The sequence below is a fragment of the Apium graveolens genome, chromosome 4, assembly GCF_009905375.1.
Source record: "Apium graveolens cultivar Ventura chromosome 4, ASM990537v1, whole genome shotgun sequence".
Classification (NCBI taxonomy): Eukaryota; Viridiplantae; Streptophyta; class Magnoliopsida; order Apiales; family Apiaceae; genus Apium; species Apium graveolens.
In genome coordinates, this window is record NC_133650.1 from 74,090,162 (window position 1) to 74,114,262 (window position 24,101).

The window sequence follows — 24,101 nt, forward strand, 5'->3', positions numbered from 1 at the left end:
TCAAATTAGAAAAAAAGAGGTTTATCAAACCTATTCAAGATAAAGTGGAAGCAATTGAGAAAGCTCAAGAAAACCAGCAGGCCCAACTGGATGAGGTCTTGCAAAATCAAGCTGCTCAACAAATTCAATTAACTGAGATCCAATCTTCAGAGGAACTCCTTCTTTCTCTACTCTTATCAGATGATGCCAAAAAGGGGGAGAAGGTAGTTAAGTCCAAATGCTCAACTAGCCAAACTCTGAAGAAGAAGGATGATAAAGGAGATGACCAGGGAAACTCTAGCAAACGTTTCTTCACAAAAACTAATTTCTGATTTTAGCAAATCTTTTACACAGAAGAATACAAGTTCTGAAGCTGTGAATGCTCAAGTTCTAAAAGCAAGTTCTGATGATCAAAGTATGATGATAAAGCCTGATATTCTGCTTCAGTCTGGAAGTCAAGACTCTCAGAGTTTTTACAAACTCTGAAACTTGAGGGAAGGGAGACTAATGTCTACTATAAGGATCCCAAGATTCAGATTCTTGATGAAGAAATTGCTAAAAGATTGTTTCTCAAGCACAATCCTGGAATGGATTTAGAGACTCTAAAGGAGGAAGAAGCTAGATTTGCAGCTGAGAAGACAAATCTTAAATCTAAAGCTTTTAATGCAAAGAAACCTCCAAGGCCTAAGGAAAAAGGCATTGTGACCAAGGAAAGGTCAACTTCTGAGGCTTTAAAGCCGAAGACAAGATCACAAGTTGAAATTGATCCCATGGCAAAAGGGAAAGGAAAGTTTGATGAACCAACAAAGAAACAGGAGATGAAGATTACTCAAATCCTGATGGATCCTGTGGGCAAAATGGTTCAGGTTTTTGATGATACAACTGCAGAAGATGAAACTGTTGAAACTCTAAAAAGAAAGAAGATAACAGAAGAATCTAAGACAACCTCTGACATAGCTCAAGTTGTTCAGAGTGAAGAAAGTTCAAAACAGCAAGCTACAGAAGAATCTGCAAATCCTGAACAAGTCATCAAGACATCAACCTCTGACAGAGCTCAAGTTGATTTGAACAAGATGACAATTGCTGATAAGAAGAAGCTGCTATGGAACAAAGCTACTCCAGTGGAACCTAAGTCCAATCTAATGATTAATCAACTTGCAATGTTTGGGTTAAGAGCCAAGCAACCTAGAGATAGAGATGGATTAGGTTCTGATGAAGAAAAGATACAAACAAGAGTAGAAGTTACTCTCAGAGATCCTTTTATGTTGACAGACAAACCATATGAACAAATCAAACAAAAGCACCTTGACAAAGTGTTGTCTGCTCAAATTGTGATGGATGCTCATGAAAAAGATGATCTAAAAGAGAAATTGAACTTATTTCTCAATGATTGCAGAACTTACAGACTAGCTGATACTGATGTGCTAAAGAAGTCCGTCAAAGAGCTTCAACATATTCACTACCTTCTGGAAGTAAAATCTGATGTTACAAGAAGATGGTCAAAATATATTTTGAAGACTATAAGAGATCTTCTCAGAATCTCTGGTACAAAGGCTTCTCAGTACATTCCAAAAATAACTGAAGATGATGGAAGAGAAATTCCTATGAGGAAGAACTCTGTTAAGGTGGAAGTTATTCTGAAAGGAAAGTGTCTATACTACAATGAAGACTTTTCACATCCTAGAGTTATCAGACTTGGAGTTGGTCTTGAAAGAACATCTATTCCAGCACTCAGAACAACCATTTATCAAATTGGTGATAATAAAGATGAAGAACTGATCCAAGTCAAAGCTCGGTTAATTGAAGTTATGAGAAAAGCTGAAGACAAACTGGTAAAAGACTTTACAAGGAATCACTTTGGATTCAGATTGATCCAGTGATATTGGTAAAGCTACATGTACTGTAAGTTATAGTTAGTTGTCTAAATAAACTCTCATTGCATTTGTACTTAAATGTTTTTGACATCATCAAATCTATTAACTTGTATATTTTTCATAATTTACAAGTTGGGGGAGATTGTTAGATATATTTGAGATGTCATGTCTAATCTGATTTGTGTTTAGTTTCAGAACTTAATATCAGGACTTATCAGTATTTATTGGAAATCAGACTTTACTTAAGACAGGAAGATATCAGAACTTAAGGTATCAGAACTTGTGATATCAGAACTTAAGGAGGATATGCTTCAGGAGTAAAGTGCGGCTGATTTAAAGGAAAGGATCTGGACTAAACAAAGGAAGATATGCATGAAGAGTTGGACAACTAGAAGACTTGTAAAAAGATAATATCTGACTGATATATTTTAGGAGACATAATCTTATTCCATATCAACTAGAAGATATCTTGTAACTGTGTACTATATAAACACAGCTTAGGGTTTACCCTATATGTGTTATCATTCACGAGAACATTATTCATTGTAACCTAACAGCTTTTAGTGATATTGTTCATCACTGAGAGACTAGTTTAACCTACTTTGTAACAGAGCTTATTATATTGAATAAACTTGATTATTGTTACATACTTGTGTTCTAAATCGATTTGATTGTATAAACACTATATTCAACCCCCTTCTATAGTGTTGTGTGACCTAACAACTTCTACTATGCATGGACTGCTATATATACCTAAATAAAGGTCGTTTTTCATAAGTAGACGTACCAGAGCACAAGGAGAAGGCGTAAGAAGACCGTTTTAGCACGATTCAACGAAGGCGAAGAAGATTTAGTTTATACTTGTGATTCTTTGTTCTAAGTTGTAACTTTGGATGCTAGTTTTCTTATTCATGAACCTATACTCTTGTTTCGTACTTGGTTTATTAATTATTCAGTATAAAGACTACATTTATTATACCATACTTTCATCGGAACCCACGTTGATGATGAGTCCGATCATGGGCTAATCATTATCGTGGGGTTTTAACCGTTTTATTTATGGATTTCTTCAGTTAATTTGTTTTGATGCCTAAATGTGTGGTGATTGTATGATAACCTAGTTTTGGTTGTGCTTATTCGTCTTATGAGCATTGCGAACTTATAAGATAGCGTTTAGAACTTGTCATGCTAGCATAGGTTCATGTGTTATTGTTACTTTAATGAAGCGAAACTGAATTTAAGGGTTTAGAACTTGCCATGCTAGCATAGGTTCATGGGTTATTGTTATGCATGATTCGTAGGTAATTTTAACCATCTTACTTGCCCTATGTAATCACGATTGATAACTTGTGCATTAAACCGTTATGTTGTCAAATTTTATAGACATATAGGGTCTCAATATAATTGGTGTTTGTTCAGCTTCTACCTCTTTTATGGATGTCTGGCAATATGTTATTCGTGCAATGAAAGTTGGTGTTTAGCAGTTTCGTGTTATCTGATTAGTGTCATCACCATAACATGCTAAGGTTAAGAACGAAAAAAAGCTATTGAATGAAGTATTTAATGAAGTTAGATGTTAGGCACAAAGCATGCGCTAATAATTCACGCAAGTATATGCGTTCACAAGTAATATAGAATAATTTCTAGTTCGTTCCCACATAGACTCTGAATAATTATATTTAATTAACACTTACTCACCAATGTATGATTACTTCTCAATGTCAAGACAATAACACTTAAGGTTGATTAACTAATTATTAACTATGATTAACTACGAGAATAAAACACTTAAATTAACACTTGAATTAACAATATTAAACACACATGAGATCATAACTTCATTACTACTTCATTCAATAGTTATTATTATTACCCTTAGCATATGGTGATGATATTAATCGAACAACACGAAACTGATAAAAGCCAACTTTCGTTGCACAAGTACCATTCTACCAAACATCCATAATTAAGATAGAAGTTGAATAGGCATCAATTACGTTGAGACCCTATATGTCTACAGAATTTGACAACATAACGTTTTAAGCACAAGTTATTCATTATGATTATACAGGGCCAGTAAAACGGTTAGAGTTACCCACTAATCATGCATACAATATATGAACCTATGCTAGCATGGCAAGTTTTAAATCTCAAGATTCACTGTCACTTCACAAGAGATTAACAGGCTATCTTATATGTTCGCGACACACATAAGACGAATAAGCACAACCTATGCTAGATATCATACAACCATCATATACCAAGGTATTAAACAATTAACTAAATAAATCCATAGTAAATCTGCTATGACCCCATGATCAGGATTAGCCCATGATAGAACTCATCGTCACCATGCGTTCATATGAAAACATGATAATAACACAGCGATATAAACTAATAAAAAATACTTAATAAAAACCAGAGTACGTCACAAGAGTATTAAGGTTCAAAGTAAAGAAAACTAGCATCCACTGTTACAACGAATAAAAGAATCACATGATAACGTATGCTTCCTCTTCTTCATTGTGGCGTGCTAAAACGGTCTTCTTAATCTTCTCTCCTTGCTCCTTTCTTGTTGCTTGTTGATTTTTATTGTGAAACGTCTCCCAAGATTACTTATATAGAAGTCCACAAGAAACAGCGCCATCAGAAGCCCAATAGAAGTCTAATTATAAAAATTCAGATTCTAAAAATACGACCTCAAGCGGCCGCCTCAGTTCCCAGGATGGGCGCCTGCATCTTCAGGCGGTCGCCCCACATCCCAGGCGGGCGCCTGCACTACTTCTGGAAAAATCCACTTTTTGCTTCTGATTTTGCCGAATTCTTCTCACAACTCCCCTTTAGCTGGTTCCAATTACTTCCCTACGCTTATTATGATGAAATCTCCCTAATTACGCAAGTTATACCCTGAAATGCAAAGACACTAGAAAAACGCATCAAGTACACAAAATACTTGATTTAAAGATATCAATTCAAGCCATTATAAGACGTTCGAAGTGATATAAAATGTCACTTATCACACCCCCAAACTTAAATCGATGCTTGTCCTTAAGTGTCACAGACTCAAAAACAAAATAAAACATGCATGAATGCAAACTATATGAAATGCAGCGATCCCCATCGTAATGACTAGACCAACCAACACATAACATCTCAACAAATGCAATTAGGTTACTAAAGATCAATCAAATCATGCAAGCTAACATACAACTAGAAACGTGGTGTGTGCGAATGCTTAACAGATATGCTTCGAAACTAGATCAATTATCATAACTCAATTATCCTTAAGGCAATCACAAGATTATACGAAGGATATATTCTAGACACAAAATGACTTATAACACTTCAAGATCACCGGAGCTTATTACAGAATTATACTTTTATTTAACACAATAAACAAATGCTTATTTGATCGTGCAATGAGTAAGGTCCACAAAAGACTTAGGTCACTAGGCAAAAAGTCCCCTAAGAACTTAATAACTCGAATACCAAATAGCTCACTCGTGGTCAATTATGCATTAAATCATATATATTTTTTCTTTTCTTTTTTTTTCTCTTTTTTTTTTCTTTTTTGTCAAAGCTTTTTTCCTTTTTTTTTTCAATTTCTAAGCAAGTGTGTTTCGCTCCATCTTGCTCAACCCTAGACTACTCGCATACAATACGATCCGGCTACTAGCCATTTGACGCCTAGCCACGACTAGCAATGAATTCCAATTTTTACTCAAATTTTATCTTTTCATGCCTTTTATCCTTAAGAGCTTATCATACATTCTAAGCATAAGCAATAGATTAACCTCAAAAACCATCAAACCATGACAACAATATATTCCTTAAGCATACTCTAAGACTTAGTGAAATTACAAGTGTTTCTAGCATTCATGTCAACCTAACAAGATTCAACATCACTCTAACGCTATCACTACACTCGCATCAATATCATATATCAATTGGTAAAGCAACATAAAAGGGATCATGGTATATGCATGAGCTATATGACATGATAAAACTAAGAAATAAAAAAAAACTATGTGGCAAAAATATGCAACTATATGAACTAAACTATCATGAATATGCAACTACATGACACACACACAAATATGTTCCTTAACTACCACCCCAAACTTAAAATCTTCACTGTCCCCAGTAAAGGCAATAGAAAGGAACACATGGTATACATATACAAAGAAATCATCATCATTATCACCCTTAGAGGGTGGAGTGTCAGGAGGTGGATAAGCAGAGTCCTCACAAAAAATGGGCCACTGGATGTCAGCTTCAAGGCCTCTGAAAGTAGTCCCAAGTGTTAGGGTGAGCTCCTGAGCAAACCTACTCTGTAACTCATACATCGCATCCATCCTCCTAGAAAGCCTCTTGTATTGGACATCAGCCATCCCTAAACCATCACCTCCTTAGGCTCTAGAAGAACCTGCCTCGCCATGAGCCTGACTGGGCCTAGCCATCGTAGCACCAGCTGCTGGACGTCCTCCTGGAAGACGATATCCCAAACCATGCTCCTCGGGCTCTCCACCCGTCCACTCCTGCATCGCATTCAGCATCGATGAATCAATAGGAGTGGTGGCATCTGCAGCTGCTCATAAGAAGGCCAGTGGACTCCAACTGCCTTGCACAGCTTCATGACCACAGAGGCATAAGGGATGTTATTATACGTCCTCCCCCTCAAAAACTTCAAAATCCCTTGGTAGATGAACTCACCAAGGTCCACATAATACTCCTCATTCAAAATCCCCCACAACAACCTGGCTCTCTCAACTGTAACCTCATGTGCATGCGAAGAAGGCAAAATATTAGCACAAATAAAGGCATTCCATGCACGAGCATACCTGTTCATCGTAACAGCCGGAAAAGAACGATACTCGTTAGATCCCTTCTTAAACTTCCACACCGTGCCCGACTGACAGAGAGTTGCAATAATCAAATGCGAGTCAAAATCCTCAGGGGTCTTCTCATTCCAATTCTCCTCATGGGGCTTCCTTTGTCGCTGCCCAATAACACGGCGAATCGCCTCGGGCTTATAATCAACAGTAAGCCCACGAACCATAGAATACCCATTCTTGTCGGCCTTGGCATTCGCATAGAACTCGCGAACAACACTCATCGGGACCGCCTCAGGCGACTCACAAAAAGTAATCAAACCCTTCTCTAAAATCATCGGCAATAACTCACCATCCCTCCCCGATGGAAAAATAACCCTCTCCTTCAGAATCGGCTTAGTCAGAAGCCTAGCATACTCCTCCACAGTAGCCTTATCCACCAATCGGGGCCTCGCAGCTGTACCCCTTGAAGAATCAGCAGTCGAAATGGTGTTGCTGCTATCGACAGTTCGAGATCTCTTTGGGGCCATTGAAACTGAGAATAAGAGTTTGAGAGTTGTGGTTTGTGTGTAGGAAAGGGTTTGTAAGTTGAAAGTATATAGGAGTGTATATGGAGAGGTTGTGTGTATATATAGGGTAGGATTAGGGTTAGAATTAGATTAGGAGTGGGGTTTGTGGGTGATTGGGAGATGAAAATCGTGGGTAATGGGGTTTGTAATGCTGTGGTATTTTGTTTTTGTGTTTTTTTCTATTTTTTTAGTTTTTTATAAGGCTGAAACAAATTTTCAAATAGTCGGTCTCCAGGCGGTCGCCTGGAACCAGCAGGCGGTCGCCTGGAACCAGCAGGCGGTCGCCTGGAACCAGCAGGCGGTCGCCTGGAACCAGCAGGCGGGCGCCTGCCAGCACGCGGCCGCCTGGAACTAGCAGGCTGGCGCCTGCAGGGTTTCTGGAAGAAATTATTTTCTGCCTTCAATTTTCTGATTTTTTTTTGGATTTTTGGATAGAGTACTAAATTTCAAGGGCCCTATGGTCTCATATCTTGGGTTGCCTCCCAAGAAGCGCTTCTTTTATGTCATTAACTTGACATAGAGTAGTTCGATCAAGTTGACAATAAAACGGTACTAACCACTTCCCGGTTTGCCATATCCCCATAATAGTACTTCAATCTCTGACCATTAACTTTGAAAGCTTGGCCCGAATCATTCTCAAATATCTCCACCGCTCCGTGTGGAAACACAGTTTTGATGATAAATGGTCTAGACCACCTTGATTTCAACTTTCCAGGAAAAAGTCGGAAACGGGAGTTGAATAAAAGAACTTGTTGCCCCGACACAAATGACTTAGGAGATAGCTTTCTATCGTGCCACCTTTTTACTTTTTCCTTGTATATTTTGTTGTTCTCGTATGCTTGAAGTCAAAATTCATCAAGTTCATTTAACTGAAGCATTCGCTTCTTCCCAGCTGCATCTAGATCAAGGTTTAACTTCTTCAATGCCCAATAACCCTTAGGCTCAAGCTCTGCAGATAAATGACATCCCTTACCATAGACAAGTTGAAATGGGGACATCCCAAGTGGAGTCTTGTATGTTGTTCTATAAGCCCAAACAGCTTCATCGAGCTTCAAAGACCAATCTTTTCTTGACGGATAAAAAACTTTCTCTAGAATGCGCTTGATCTCTCTATTAGGCACTTCAGCTTGACCATTAGTTTGCGGATGATAGGTAGTAGCAATACGATGATTCACATTGTAGCGCTGCATCATAGAAGTGAACTTACGATTGCAGAAATGCGACCCCTCATCACTTATGATAACTCGTGGCGTTCCAAACCTTGTGAATATCTGCTTATGAAGAAAACTCAATACTACCTTTGCATCATTCGTCGGTAGAGCCTTGACTTCTACCCATCTCGAGACATAATTGACTGTCAGCAAGATGTACAGATTATTGTAAGACGAGATAAATGGTCCCATGAAATCGATTCCCCAAACATCGAAGACCTCAACTTCAAGCATCACATTTAAAGGCATTTCATCCTTTCTAGTAAGATTCCCAACTCTATGGCAACGACCACACCTTAAAACGAACTGATGTGCATCCTTAAACAACGTAAGCCAGAAAAAACCTACTTGAAGAATACGAGCTGCTGTCTTTTCACCACCATAATGTCCACCATAAACTGTGGAATGAAAATCTCGTAATATCCCCTCCGTCTCACAGAATGGGATACATCTCCTGATGATCTGGTCAGCTCCTTGTCTAAACAAATATGGTTCATCCCACATGTACCACTTCACCTTATGCAGAAACTTCTTCTTTTGAGCCGCATTCATATTAGGAGGCATTACATTGCTGACAAGATAGTTCACAATGTCTGCGAACCATGGCTCTTCCTCTTGAACTGCGAACAACTGCTCATCCGGAAAAAATTCGTTGATCAATGTCTTATCATGTGAAGTAGAATCGGGATTTTCTAGTCTAGAGAGATGGTCAGCTACTTGATTTTCAGTACCTTTTCGATCCTTGATCTCTAACTCAAATTCCTGTAGCAGGAGCACCCAACGAATAAGTCTAGGCTTTGAATCCTTCTTTGAGACCAGATAGCGAATGGTAGCGTGATCAGTGAATACTGTCACCTTTGTCCCAAGTAGATAAGATCGAAAATTTTCGAAACCAAAAACTATAGCCAAGAGCTCCTTCTCAGTAGTGGTATAGTTCATTTGAGCTCCATTAAGCGTCTTACTAGCATAGTAGACCACATGAAAGATATTATTCTTGCGCTGCCCAAGAACTGCTCCCACTGCATAATCACTTGCATCGCACATCATCTCAAAAGGTTATGTCCAATCAGGTGCCGTAATAACTGGTGCAGTTATTAAACTCTTCTTGAGAGTCTCGAATGCTGCCAAGCATTCATCATCAAATTTGAAAGGTACATCTATCTCAAGCAAGTTGCACAACGGCTTAGATAACTTAGAGAAGTCCTTGATGAAACGCCGATAAAAACCCGCATGACCAAGAAAACTACGGATTTCTTTCACAGAAATAGATGGCGGAAAATTTTCAATGACTCCCACCTTGACTTTATCCACCTCAAGGACTTTGTTAGAGACTTTATGCCCAAGAATGATGCCTTATTGTACCATGAAATGAATTTTTTCCCAATTGAGCACCAAATCAGTTTCCACACACCTTTTGAGCACCGAACGGAGATTATTCAAACATTCATCAAACGAATGTCCAAAGACGGAGAAGTCGACCATGAACACTTCAACATTATTTCCAATCATATCAGAGAATATAACCATCACGCATCTCTGAAAAGTGGCAGGTGCACCACATAAGTCAAAAGAAACTCTGCGAAAAGCAAACGTGCCAAATGGACAAGTGAAAGTAGTCTTTTCTTGATCTTCTGGTGCAATACAAATCTTATTATAGCCCGAATAGCCATCCAGAAGACAATAATACTCATGACCAGCCAACTTGTCAAGCATCTGATCAATAAATGGAAGAGGGAAGTGATCCTTCCTCGTGGCTTTATTCAATTTTCAGTAGTCCATGCATACCCTCCATCCTGTGACTGTTCGAGTGGGGATGAGCTCGTTCTTCTCATTTGTTATCACAGTAATACCTCCTTTCTTAGGTACACATTGCACGGGGCTCACCCAAGAACTGTCGAAAATAGGATATATGATTCCTGCATCCAGCCACTTTAGAATTTCCTTCTTTACCACTTCTTTCATGATAGGATTAAGTCTTCGTTGTTGCTCAACAGTCGGCTTGCTACCTTCCTCTAGCAGAATTTTATGCATGCAGTATTAAGGGCTGAACCATTTTATATCTGCTATAGTCCATCCGATGGCCGATTTGAATTCTCTGAAGATCCTCAAGAGCTTGTCCTCATCACTGCCTGAAAGGTCAGATGCAATAATAACAGGCAAAGTAGATGCATCACTTAAAAAAGCATATCTCAAGTGTTCAGGCAATGGTTTAAGCTCCAAAGTAGGTGCTTCCTCAATAGATGGTTTGAGCTTTCCCTCAGCATTCTTGAGATCCGTATTACCAAGAGATTCAAATTGCATGTCTAGCTTTTGCTTTCAATGAGAAGCATTTAGATATTGTAGTTGCTCATTGTCTTCCTCATCTTCACTGTCAAATTCCCCCAATAAGGCTTTTTCTAAGGCATCAGACCTTAGCACATGATCAAGTTCTGAAGTTACTGCAGAATCAATCAAATCCACCTTGAAGAACTCCCCATCTTCTGTAGGGAATTTTATCGCATTGAATACATTAAATGTCACATCCTGATCTTGCACCCGCATAGTAAGTTCACCTTTTTGCACATCTATCAAGGTACGGCCTGTCACCAAGAAAGGTCTTCCCAAGATTATGGGAATCATCTTATCTTCCTCGAAATACAGAATGAAAAAGTCTACAGGAAAGATGAGCATATCCACCTTTACTAACACGTCCTCCACGATGCCTCATGGGTACGTAATAGAACGATCAGCCAATTGTAGAGACATGTGGGTGGGGTTTGGATTAGGCAAATTTAGCTTTTTGAAGATCGACAACGGCATCAGATTGATGTTTGCTCCCAAATCGCAAAGGCACTTGTCGAATGACAACTTGCCAATGGTGCAAGGAATGGTGAAGCTACCTGGATCCTTAAGATTTGGAGGTAATTTTTGTTGCAGCACAGCACTGCACTCTTCTGTTAGAGCAAAGGTATCAAGATCATCCAGTTTCACCTTCCTTGAAAGAATACCTTTCATGAATTTCGCATAACTAGGCATTTGCTCCAGAGCCTCAGCGAAAGGTATGTTGATGTGAAGTTTCTTGAACACCTCCAAAAACTTACCAAACCGCTTATCCAGCTTTTGTTTTTGCAATCGCTTAGGAAAAGGTGGTGGAGGATAGAGTTGTTTCTCCCCTGTATTACCCTCAGGTAGAGTGTGTTCAACAGTAGTCTTCCTTAGTTCCCCCTCTTTCTCCTTTTGCTTCTCTTCTTCCTCTATAACTTCAGCTTCTCCATCTTTTGCTTTTTCAGCTTCAGCAACTTTTTCAGACCTTAAGGTAATAGCTTTGACTTGCTCTTTAGCTTCCTTCCTGCCTGGCACTTCAGTATCGCTGGAAAGTGTGCTAGGTTGATGATTGAGCATGACATTGGCTATTTGACCGATTTGATTCTCCAAGGTCTTGATAGAAACAGCCTGACTTTTGCACAACAGCTTTAACTCCTCGAAATCAGCACTAGAAGGTGGAGCAGCACCTCCTTGTTGAGGATATGATTGCCTTTGAGCATATTGCTGAGGTTGCTGGAATCCAGGTGGATTAAACTGTTTACTTACAGCTTGCTGATATGGTTGCTGAACAACATTCTAATTGTTGCTCCAGCTGAAATTGGGATAATTTCTGTTATTAGGATGATAAGTAGCTAACACAAGCTGCTGCGGTCGTTGATAATTTCTGCTATTTGATTGACTCCATAGTTGGCTAAATAATCGACCTTCATAGACAGCGCTTGGAACTGCGCTGCAATAGCTGTAGCTGCATCAACTTCCAGAATACCTGCTACCTTCCCAGGCATCATCCTTTGAGTCGGGTTTTGAGACTCGTTTGCAGCCATAGTTTCAATGACATTATAGGCCTCAGTATAGCTTTTGGCCAACAAGGCTCCTCCAGCAGCTGCATCGAGCGTGGGCCGAGATTGGGCCCCCAAACTATTGTAGAACCCAGTGATCACCATCCAGTCAGGCATACCATGATGTGGACACTTTCTCAACATCTCCTTATAGCACTCCCAAGCTTCGCACATAGATTCTGTTGGTTGATGCACAAACTGAGTAAGAGCACTCCTCATAGCTGCAGTCTTGGCCATTGGATAGATCTTCACCAGAAACTTTTGCGCAAGATCTTCCCAAGTAGTGATGGACCCAGCTAGTAGAGAATGTAACCAGTCCTTAGCTTTATCCCTCAGAGAGAATGGGAAAAACCTCGGCTTGATAGCCTCATCAGTAACACCATTATATTTGAAAGTACTGCAGATCTCGATAAAATTCATGATATGCATGTTGGGATCTTCAGCTGCAGAATGATGCTTGACTGAATGTCATCAATTTTAGGCCGAGAAAAGACCATAAGAGCTGGATCTGCTGGAACTATACGATCACCCATCATTACCGGTTCTTTCTTTTCACTCTCTTTATCCGAATCTTCAAAATCTATCTTCTCTGGAATATCAAGAACTAAACCTGTCTCCTTAGCTGTATCTAGAGTCCTCTTGCAAGTGCGAGAACGTGTTTGCATAAACGCTCGCTAGAGTACCTGAAACACAACCGGAAATAATAAATAACAAGTCTTAACCAATGAGTCCTAATGACCACTGATGGCAAGTACATAAACTAAACAAATTAACACCGAGTCCCCGGCAGCGGCGCCAAAAAATTGTTAGGCACAAAGCATGCGCTAATAATTCACGCAAGTATACGCGTTCGCAAGTAATATAGAATAATTTCTAGTTCGTTCTCACAGAGACTCTGACTAATTATATTTAATTAACACTTACTCACCAATGTATGATTACTTCTCAATGTCAAGACAATAACACTTAAGGTTGATTAACTAATTATTAACCACGATTAACTACGAGAATAAAACACTTAAATTAACACTTGAATTAACAATATTAAACACACATGATATCATAACTTCATTACTACTTCATTCAATAGTTATTGTTATTACCCTTAGCATGTAACGATGATGATATTAACCGAACAACACGAAACTGATAAAAGCTAACTTTCGTTGCATAAATACCATTCTACCAAACATCCACAAGTAAGATAGAAGTTGAATAGGTATCAATTATGTTGATACCCTATATGTCTACAGAATTTGACAACATAACGATTTAAGCACAAGTTATTCATTATGATTACACAGGGCAAGTAAAATGGTTAGAGTTACCCACTAATCATGCATACAATATATGAACCTATGCTAGCATGGCAACTTCTAAATCTCAAGATTCATTGTCGCTTCACAAGAGATTAACATGCTATCTTATATGTTCGCGACGCACATAAGACGAATAAGCACAACCTATGCTAGATGTCACACAATCATCACATACCAAGGTATTAAACAATTAACTAAAGAAATCCATAGTAAATCCGCTATGACCTCATGATCACGATTAGCCCATGATAGAACTCATCGTCACCATGGGTTAATATGAAAACATGATAATAACACAACGATATAAACTAATAAAAATACCTAATAAAAACCAGAGTACGTCACAAGAGTATTAAGGTTCAAAGTAAAGAAACTAGCATCCACTATTACAACGAATAAAAGAATCACAAGATAACGTATGCTTCCTCTTCTTCGTTGTGGTGTGCTAAAACGGTCTTCTTAATCTTCTCTCCTTACTCCTTGCTTGTTGCTTGTTGATTGTTATTGTGAAACGTCTCCCAAGATTACTTATATAGAAGTCCACAAGAAACAGCGTCGTCAGAAGCCAAATAGAAGTCTAATTATAAAAATCTAGATTCTAAAAATACGACCCCAGGCGGCCGCCTCAGTTCCCAGGCGGGCGCCTGCATCTCCAGGCGGTTGCCCCACATCCCAGGCGGACGCCTGCACTACTTCTGAAAAAATCCACTTTTTGCTTCTGATTTTGCTGAATTCTTCGCACAACTCCCCGCAACTGGTTCCAAGTACTTCCCTAGGCTTATTATGATGAAATCTCCCTAATTACGTAAGTTATACCTTGAAATGCAAAGACACTAGAAAAACGCATCAAATACACAAAATACTTGATTTCAAGACATCAATTCAAGCCATTATAAGACGTTCTAAGTGGTATAAAATGCCACTTATCATTAGAATCCCATGTTTTTGTCATATATTATTCAAATCTCTATAATCTCTTAGTTTATGTTCTATAGTATAATTCTTAATAGTTAATCGTAGTATAATCAAAAATCCAAATTGTTATTCGTCTTAGTATTGAATAATAGCCATATCATTGTTGCATAAGTGCATAAATCACATAGTTAATTTAACCAGTCTCTGTGGGAACGAATTTTGATTGATATCTTATACTACTTGCGAACGCGTATACTTGCATAAATTTTAGCGCGTGTTTAGCGACTAACAATGGTTTACATCAACATATTTATTATTACAACCTATATATTTTAATGAACATGATCTCCATCCACATTTATAGCCACATGATCACACAACTTCTATTTCATTGTATTTTAAATATTCTATGCTTCTAGAATTTTCCTAGTTGTAAGATTTATTTGGTTCCACACTATCTTTACTGTAAATATTGATTACTACTCCTATTCAACTATAGCTCAATTTTGATCTTCCTGGTACTTATGTGAATCCTTGATAAACCAACTATCAGTTCTAGAGGGTTTGAATTCCAACATGCTTCTCTTATATTCTTGGTGTTGTGTTTAATTTTTGAGACATCGTAAAATTTGTCATTTCCTGAAATACAAAAAAGCAAGTATTTGTATAAAACATGCATAAAAATGTCAGAATTAACAATGAATTTTCAATATTTCAAAAGGAAGACAGATTTTAAAAACATGTAAGACAAACAGAATCTTTAAATATACCTCTGGTAAGAGATTGGAGGTTCGAGTTTTCAATGAATGTATGAGCAGGTATAGTCAGTTGAAGGCAACATAAAGAAAAACAAACATTTCCCCCAAAAAGGCAAAGCCAAACTGTAGGATCCAACATGCAATGAAAGCTTGTGGTCTAAGCTAACCACATCAGGCTTAAACAACCACCGATCTCCTTCTTGACTGCCATATTTGTTGCGATAAGGTGAAGTTGCAGTCTTTGTGTATCTTTCCCCACCCTTCTTCTGGCCATTTACACCCCAATTTTAATACTATCACACTCATGTATCCGTAATCTAGGCATTGAAATTTCTCAACAACTACAACCATCTATTTCTTGCTCTTCCTCTACTCATTTCAGATACAAATCTTTCCAAACTAGCTTTTTTAAAAAAAATTAAAATTTCATAAAATAATTCGTACATATCTGTTAGCCCTTAAAATATATTATGGTATAACTTTTCACCCAAATATATCTTTTAATATAATTCGGAGGATAAATATCTTTTTTGCCCCTCTGATTTATACCGGTAACCATAAAAAAGATTAAAATATATGAAATCTCATACCCAAGAATTAAAATATACGAGTACAATTATTTGAAAATAATGAATATAACGCGATATATGTTAATGATCAAAAGATCATTAAACTCAATATATCTATTGAAAATTTAACTGGAGTCGGCTAATGTCATTATCATCAATTGCCAAGTTCTTTTCTAAATGTTCTTGGCGTGTGGCATGCATTTATCTAACTATTATGGTCTAACAAGATTCATTTCCCACCTTTTATACATACAAATTCTTTTAGATAAATACACTCTTTGTATCACTATTCACTAAAGGTCTATATCCATGAAATTGAAATAATAGATAATGACCTCAAAATAAAAATGGCCACATGATACACTTAACAAATTGCATAATACTACCAAAAAATCTAGTAATATAGAGCATCTTCTTTATACATTAAAACAAATCTTATGTTGTTATCCTTTTTGCGTGTGGCATGCTCGCTCCGGTTTCATATCTTTCATTTTCTTAAGTACCTTTACTAAATACTACCATTACAAAAATAGAGACATTGATGTTTTGTATTTCTTTCTTTTTCGATTTATTAAAAATAATAAAGAAATCTGTGTAAATGTATGAGACGAGTGAGCAATAAATTACGATGTTATATTTTATCAAACAACAAATTTTATTATACGAAAAATATATTTAACTGATCTTATGGCCATAATATTTTATTTATGATATTCTGGACTCTCCTAAAAAATTCAACAATATCGGAAGCCAATAATTCATGTGTCAAAAATAAAAGGTATAAACACGAGTGCACCCCACCTTTTACCAGTAGCGTGACCAACCACAAATTCACTCAAAAAATACCATTAAATTAAAATAAGAATGTTTTCCTCCATTTCAACGGTAAATTAACACATCATGTGCTAAAAATTGATCCGACTTATTAAGAAAGTTAAATGTGCCTCCTTTTTAACTGAAATCTCAGCTCTCCATAATATGACATATAACACATCTTTTATCAAGTTATATCAATATTTATTTGAATCCCAGTAATTTTTGACAATGAATAACGTATTTTTCGAATACATTCATGGGACACGTGGACAAGAGACAATGAATTCCATTTAAAAATAAACAAATCACGAACGTGTATCATAATATCATCTGATATTCTATTGACATCATCTACTGTTTTGACTTGAGAAGGGTGAGATATGTTTGGGCATTTTCATATTTATATCACAGGACAGGACTCTAAACTAAATTAGAATTAGACTCTCTAGACTCTACAGTAACATGTCTTGCGACTTGCTTGCGTGTTATAGTCACGGATAGCTAGTCTGGATACCAAGTCGCTTAATATTTTAGGACCGCATTTATAAAAAAAATAGAATGTTTGAGGGCACATATCCTTCTTTCCGTTTCAGCAAAAACTTACTAGAAGAATAATTGACCCTGTATATAGATGAATATTAAGAAAAATATATGGGACTGAGTTAATGACGATTGATTGTGCAGGTAAGCCTACCAATGTGAATAGTTTTTCATACTTCTAACATGTTATACTAACATCTTTTCTCTAAGGTTTCAAGTTTTGCTGCTACATTAGTTTAGCAACAATTTGAGATGCACCCATTGCATTTACCAGGGTAATTACATAATTTATAAATCAATAAACAAAACATCACGGTGCACAAACTAAATTGTCCATTAGCAAACTACAAATTCATAAATTTAAAACAATCTAACTCAATAAAAGCTACATCATACCCAATTCATTCCTAATGCACACCATGTCTACACGTCAAGTCCTAACCAGGCAGGCCAACATTTATTCAGTTTGCATCCATTACATATCTTATTAATACATCTCATACCTAGAATTTGAATGCAAATTTCTGGATTTAATGAATAACAAGAACAATTGGATCATGGGACAGGGTACATTCCTCATTTCAACTATCCAGCTTCAGCCCCATGTTCAAGCGTCATGCTTTATTACAATAAACATCTTCAGGAACAGCTGCAGGATCAAGCTCCCAAAATCCTCTTAAAAATCCATCCTTTTGTCCTGTGAGCTTAAATGCCGGAATCTGATGAGAAAATCTTGCTAAGTCATCACTGGGTATCTTCAGAGTGATCTTATACCGTCTCTCGTCTTTTTGATGCTTAAAAGTGGATCTTGTTCCAGAAAAATGTTTTAGTAACCAAACTTCTAAGTGCTTCTCATTGCTTCTACACACTTCAACAATGTCATACAGAGGATTCTCCTGCAACATCCCAGCAACCCTGTTCTTGTAAATTGCCCATACTTCACCTTTTCTCGGATAAATCTCAACCTTGTCCTTGCTAATGTATTCCACGTCCTTCACATGTGAAAAGGAATTTGGTAAAAATACTTGAGGTTTTTTAGCTGAGACTTGGAAAATCCCACAGCTATGCGGCTCCTTTGATGAACATGGCTCAAGCAATGTTGTGAGCAACTTTGATGCTTCTACTTTCATGATCTGCCCATAAATCATAGGCAACCTAGTCTGTACACTGTACATGGCCCATATCTGGCCGCGACAAAAATTCCCAGTAGCCCTGTCCATCTCAAAGTCATAAAAGATCTCTCCTTTTGATCTTTTCTCATCCATATGAAGAGAAGGAATTCTTTCTGAAACAACGGTCTCTTGGTGCCGGGCATTGATTTTTTCATCTTTATTTCTAGGATTCACTTCTTCAGGAGAAGTTTGAGTTTTTATTTTGACTTCCTTGGGCAGCAAGAGATCATCAGCATTGCTAGGAAGAGCAGCAGGATCGAGTTCAAATGATCCTGCTGGGACACCATCTCTCTCTGCACCAGATAATTTATTAGAAGGAACTTTGTGAGAGAATCTTAGGAATTCATTGGGAGGTATCACATGTGTGTATCTACCATTCTTTGGCGACCTTTCATATAAGCTCACAAAACCTGTAACTTTGGACAAGTAGATAACATCTATCCCTATTCCTGGAAAAGGATCTGATAAGATCTCCACCATATCATATTTGAAAGGCATATGGCTTTCAGGATCAGAACTCCATCCAATATCCCAATCACTGAACACAGCCCAAACCTCTCCTTTGCGAGGATATACAAAGTAAGATCCTCTATTGCTGCATTTGTCAAGTTTAATCTGATGAGAAAAGATAAGCCGGTCAGTGGTTTCTTCAGTAGCCCCAGGGTAAAATCTTCCACAGCTTATGGGTAACAACACACTTGCCCACTCAATACCGCTTTCATCTTCAGGAGCAGGCTCTAGCCAATTAAATTTGATTGCAAACCGAGAGGATAGTACCTTCCTAATGTGAGCATAGAATCTCGGCATCCCATCCACTGAATCATAGCAGGCCCAGATTTGATTAACAGAAAAGGAAGCTTCGTCTTTATTTTTATCAAAATCACTGAACTCGGGGTCTAGGCACTTGTAAATCTCAGGTACTGAGGTGGTCTCCACTTTTGGAGCAGATTTAGCATCGTCTGGTACACTTGATGCGTTGGGAGAAGCGTAACATCTATCATGTTCATCTTTGTCCTCTCTACACAAGCCAGATTTGCTCCCCACAGCAGGCTTTTGTGCAAGGTCTAGAAAGTCATCAGCAATCTGATTTTCATTAAATGAAACATTCAGCTTCTGTCTAGAAGATCTCTTCCCACTATTGATATTTTCTTTCTTCATATTTTGTTTGGGGGCAGATTTCACACTTTCTTCACAGAATGCTTCTTCATCTTGTTTGTTAGTGTGCACTTTGCGCTTGCCTTTGACGCTGCCATTTCTCTCAGGCTCACGACTGGAAGAATCAGGAGCTAATACTTCAGAACCAACAGCAGATGATTGAGATGTCTGGCGCGCGCTTTGAGCATTTAAGTCATATGCAACAAACTCCTGTTTGCATACTAGACAACTCAGACGTGTATTTTCATATGTTCTGTAATATTGGAACTTTGTGTTGCAAGATGAACAAATAGTCCAAAATGTTCCATTACCACCTAAATTTCTGTCATTCCGATCCACTTGACGAGCTGGTGACTGTAGTGCCACATTCTTCTTAAAAGCTCTGTATCTCCTATCATACATAGACTTCTTTTCAGGGTCTAAGAGAAACGCATTTGCTTCTCCAATCAGCTTAAATGCGGCTTCTGCACCAACAACTTTGTTTTTGTCAGGATGGAGGAGTAGTGCAAGCTTCCGATATTGCCTCTTTACGGTAGACTCATCAACTATTCCTCCATTCTGAAGAATGCTATACCAGTCTTTCTCCGAAGCAATTTCATTATTTTGAGCAGCACAATGAACCTCACAAACAATCAGCACGTGTGCAATATTCTCATCAAAACCTGGAAACATATTTCTGGCCTTCTGCGCCAGCTTCAGAGCAGCTTGAAAGTCTCCATCTTGAAGTTTCAATTCGGCAACTTTTATGGCCTTGATGGCTTCTTCTCTGTTGCATTCCATGCTTCCTACCACAAAATAATTGGTTACTGTAAATGTTTCTATTTCAACCTTTCATATAACAACTTACAGTTACGTCAACATAACAAAAATTGCCTGCTACAACCTTGAAAATCAAGTACAAATAACTCCTACGGGAAAAGTTTGTTTTAAACTAACAACTAACAAGTTCAGTTCCTCTTAGCGCTAAACTTACTCTTCAAAAGAAGAGTTTTAAATCAGAAAATGTAAGAGCAATACAAATGCAATGGGGGTTATTTCCATAATTTGAAACCAAATAATTTTATACTTGAATGTAAATATGCATATATGCATCCTTGTTCTAAATTTGAAATCAAGGATGCATTTATGCATTAATATCACATCATCAAGTAACCAAAAATGACATGAATGTTGGTAAATTTTAATTAAGCTATAGGAGGGAAAGACAAAAATGAGTTAAATTTAAAATTATTTGGTTTCAAAATGCAACTATTATTGGAGTTGAAGTTCTACTATAGTACCAAAAAACACTTTCTCATGCCAAATTATAACAATGACTATAGTTATTTTACATCTAGTATCTTATTGGACTTCTCTAACCGTTTCTATTTTTCTTTTTTTGAAATCCCGTTTCTATTTTTCTTAATAATTAGAATCACAATGTCCTCTAATTAATATTCTTCTTTGTGGTAAAAGGTTTGAGTGTTCCTGATGTTATCTAAAGCAATTAAGAATTTTCCCTAGTATACTAGATAAAATTCTATTTTTAAGTTATACTGAAATTTATTTTATTTGTGACTTTTATAACATTATTTGTTTGAAGCAATGACTGTAATTACTAAAATTTAATAAATAATTTGCATATTAAAAACTAGAATATAGAATTGATAAAAAAAGAAGAAATGGTTAAACAAACTCATTATGTACTCTTATGAGAAGAATACATTTGCTCAAGTGTAGATCATAAAATAAGAAATCTGTTAAACAAAATTTAACAAATTGGGAGCCAAACTATCACACATCTTAATAATACAATTTTTTTTCTTGGAAAATGTTGAAATAGGTGGGATTGGTATACTTTGAGATGTAGCAAATATACAAATTAAAAGCAATTGAAACTCCTAATTATGTGATAATAATAAAAATAGTATCTAGGTATCTAATAGAAACTTGATAACCCAGGTAATCCACTGTTATCCACGGAAAATTACAAGCTAAAATACTATTTACACAAAACAATTATATTTATTTAGAAAATTATGATTGACACCATACAATATAAAAGTGAAAATTTTATTATTAAATTTATAAACATGACCCAACCTGCAACAAATTTTGAAATTCAGACCAACACAAGAATATTTGATGCAACTCAGAAAAAGATTGTAACTATGATAGAAACAAGACTTACAAAATTTGTCAACACCAGATCAATTTGGCCAAACTAGTGATAGAGAAACAGATCGGCAATTGATGGATTTTTCTTTTTCAATAACTAATACCAAGGAGAAAGAGTGAGGTTTCTGGAAAAATAGCAAATTTACTACTAATATAGTTGATAAAGAAGATAAATCTCTATTCGTAAACAAGATTTCATTGAAACAATTGTTATATTTTTTAATTTTTGAAAACTAATAATGAACTAGAATCAATACAACTGATATATCATGTTCACTCTGTAACGTTTTTTTTGCATGTTTTACATTTGTATGTATCCAGTGACCACACGTGTAACCTCCCAGCTCCTTCTGCTCTCCTTAGCTGTAAATTAAGAAAAATTGATACAAAAATTGGGTTAACTAATATACCTACTTTAAAATATTAATTATTTTTAAATGTAAAAGTTAATGGTGTCCCAAAATATTTTAAATTTTCTCCCCGTTAGAAACCAAAGCAATTAATATGGTTGACATACCACCCATTTTAAGTTAGATTATGAAAATTATATGTTTATTATACTAACTTATATTTCACGGATTATTTTTAGTATTTTTTTTTCTTATTACGGGATTCAATATTTTAATATAGAGTCTTTTTTATTTTAGTCGTACTTTTTAATTAATTTATAACTTTTATGCAAATTTTAATTAGAAAAAAATTGAAATTTTTTAATAGTAATATCTTTAAAGTAATAATAGTTAAATATATTTTAATTAAAATATATTTTTATAATTAGTATCATTAATTTAGTAATAAGGTATGTGAAAATAGGTTTTAGATATGATTAACTTATGATTTAAAAGTGGAAAGTGTGATATGAACATAATATGTTATAAGTTATTTATAAGTTATTTAGGTGTTTGGATAATTTTAGGCATAAATTACTTATAAGTTTTTGGTAAATCATAACTTATAAGTTATAATTTTTAAAAAATAATTGAAAATTTTAATATAACAATTTGATATGGTTAGTAAATAATATGTAATTGATTAATGGATAACCTTTATATCTGAAAATCCTTGATAGATATTAATTTCCCATTAATCATTTACAAAAATTTAATTTTCCAAATGTAATTTCTAGGGGTGATCACGGTTTGGGTTAAACCGCATAATCTGCATAAACCGAACTGATATTTAACCGATCCAAACCGAAACCGAAATGTTGTTTGCGGTTACAGTTCAACTACTTTAAAAATCCGTGCGTAATGGGTTGGTTTGGGTTTGAGCTTAACTCAACCCTCTTCCGATCCGAACCGCATCAATATATATATATATACACACACAGAGTTTTACATTTATGATTATATAACGAAAAATATTTATATCCTATAACCAATAACTAAATTTGTGTTAAATTTCATCAAATAATCACAAATTTATCGTACTTTTTAATAAATTGTCTGTTACTTTCCTATAAAAATAATGTTCAATACTTTTTTATTTCTTTTACATTTAACATTTATTATTGCAATTAGTTGATCAACATGTTATTATACATTAATCATTTGCAAGTAATACGAGTTATATACTTTATATGAAAGAATATATATATATATATATTATTAATTATGTAAATTAGAAGGAAAGTTTAAATAAAAGAAATGTTGCTTAGCAAAAATAAAAAAAGAATAAATGTTACTTTATTTATCGAGTTTACTAATAAAAAATATAGTAAACCGCCAAAATCCGCTAAATCGAACCGAATAAAACCGAACCGAGTGGTGTGGTTTTATTAGGTTACGAGGTTCGGGCTGGTTTGAATTTTTTCAAAACCGCAATTACATGGTTTGGTTCCGGTTTAACATAAAAACCGAACCAAACCGGACCGCGATCACTAGGTGTGAATAAAAGGATTAAAATTGGATTAAGATTAGGATTTAAAATTGGGTTAAACTAATGAGTCTAAAATTTAGATAGATTTTAATACAAAAAAAATGATGGTTAAAAAACAGGGTTTTGTATCGTTATAAATACACCATATTCTCGTTTTATTCATAAAATTTGTAGGGCTCTTTTCACATAAATCAACAATCTTCTAAAATTTGTTGAAAATCCATCATAAGTCAGAATTTGTTGGTTCTACACTTTTCGGAAAGATCTTTTCATTCTATACACCTTTCCTGCTTCGTGTTTTTAATAAATCGTTGTTTAAAGGGTCAAAAAGAGTAAATTTAGATCGAGTCATGTTTTAAGATAAGTTTCCAATTGATGTCGCTATTGTATTCAAAATTGTGTGTGTTATGCTTTTATATTTGAATATGAAAAACTGGGATAAGTGATTATATATTTAAAAGTATTATGTGTTATACTATGTATTGTTGTATGTA

General features: G+C 36.0%; 1 protein-coding gene across 2 annotated transcripts; it reads right to left on the reverse strand.

The window, feature by feature from the left end:
- Positions 1–17,669: 17,669 nt before the first annotated feature.
- Positions 17,670–21,924, reverse strand: LOC141718061 (uncharacterized). Of its 2 annotated transcripts, none has more exons than XM_074520413.1 (2): positions 21,743–21,924; positions 17,670–20,353 (listed from the first exon to the last, which is right to left on the reverse strand). In XM_074520413.1, the coding sequence occupies exon 2, from the start codon at positions 20,350–20,352 to the stop codon at positions 17,860–17,862; it is 2,493 nt and encodes an 830-aa protein (XP_074376514.1). In that variant the 5' UTR covers position 20,353; positions 21,743–21,924; the 3' UTR covers positions 17,670–17,859. The 2 variants fall into 2 exon arrangements, with proteins under 2 accessions (XP_074376514.1, XP_074376513.1); XM_074520412.1 differs by having other exon boundaries at positions 17,670–20,357.
- Positions 21,925–24,101: the final 2,177 nt, after the last annotated feature.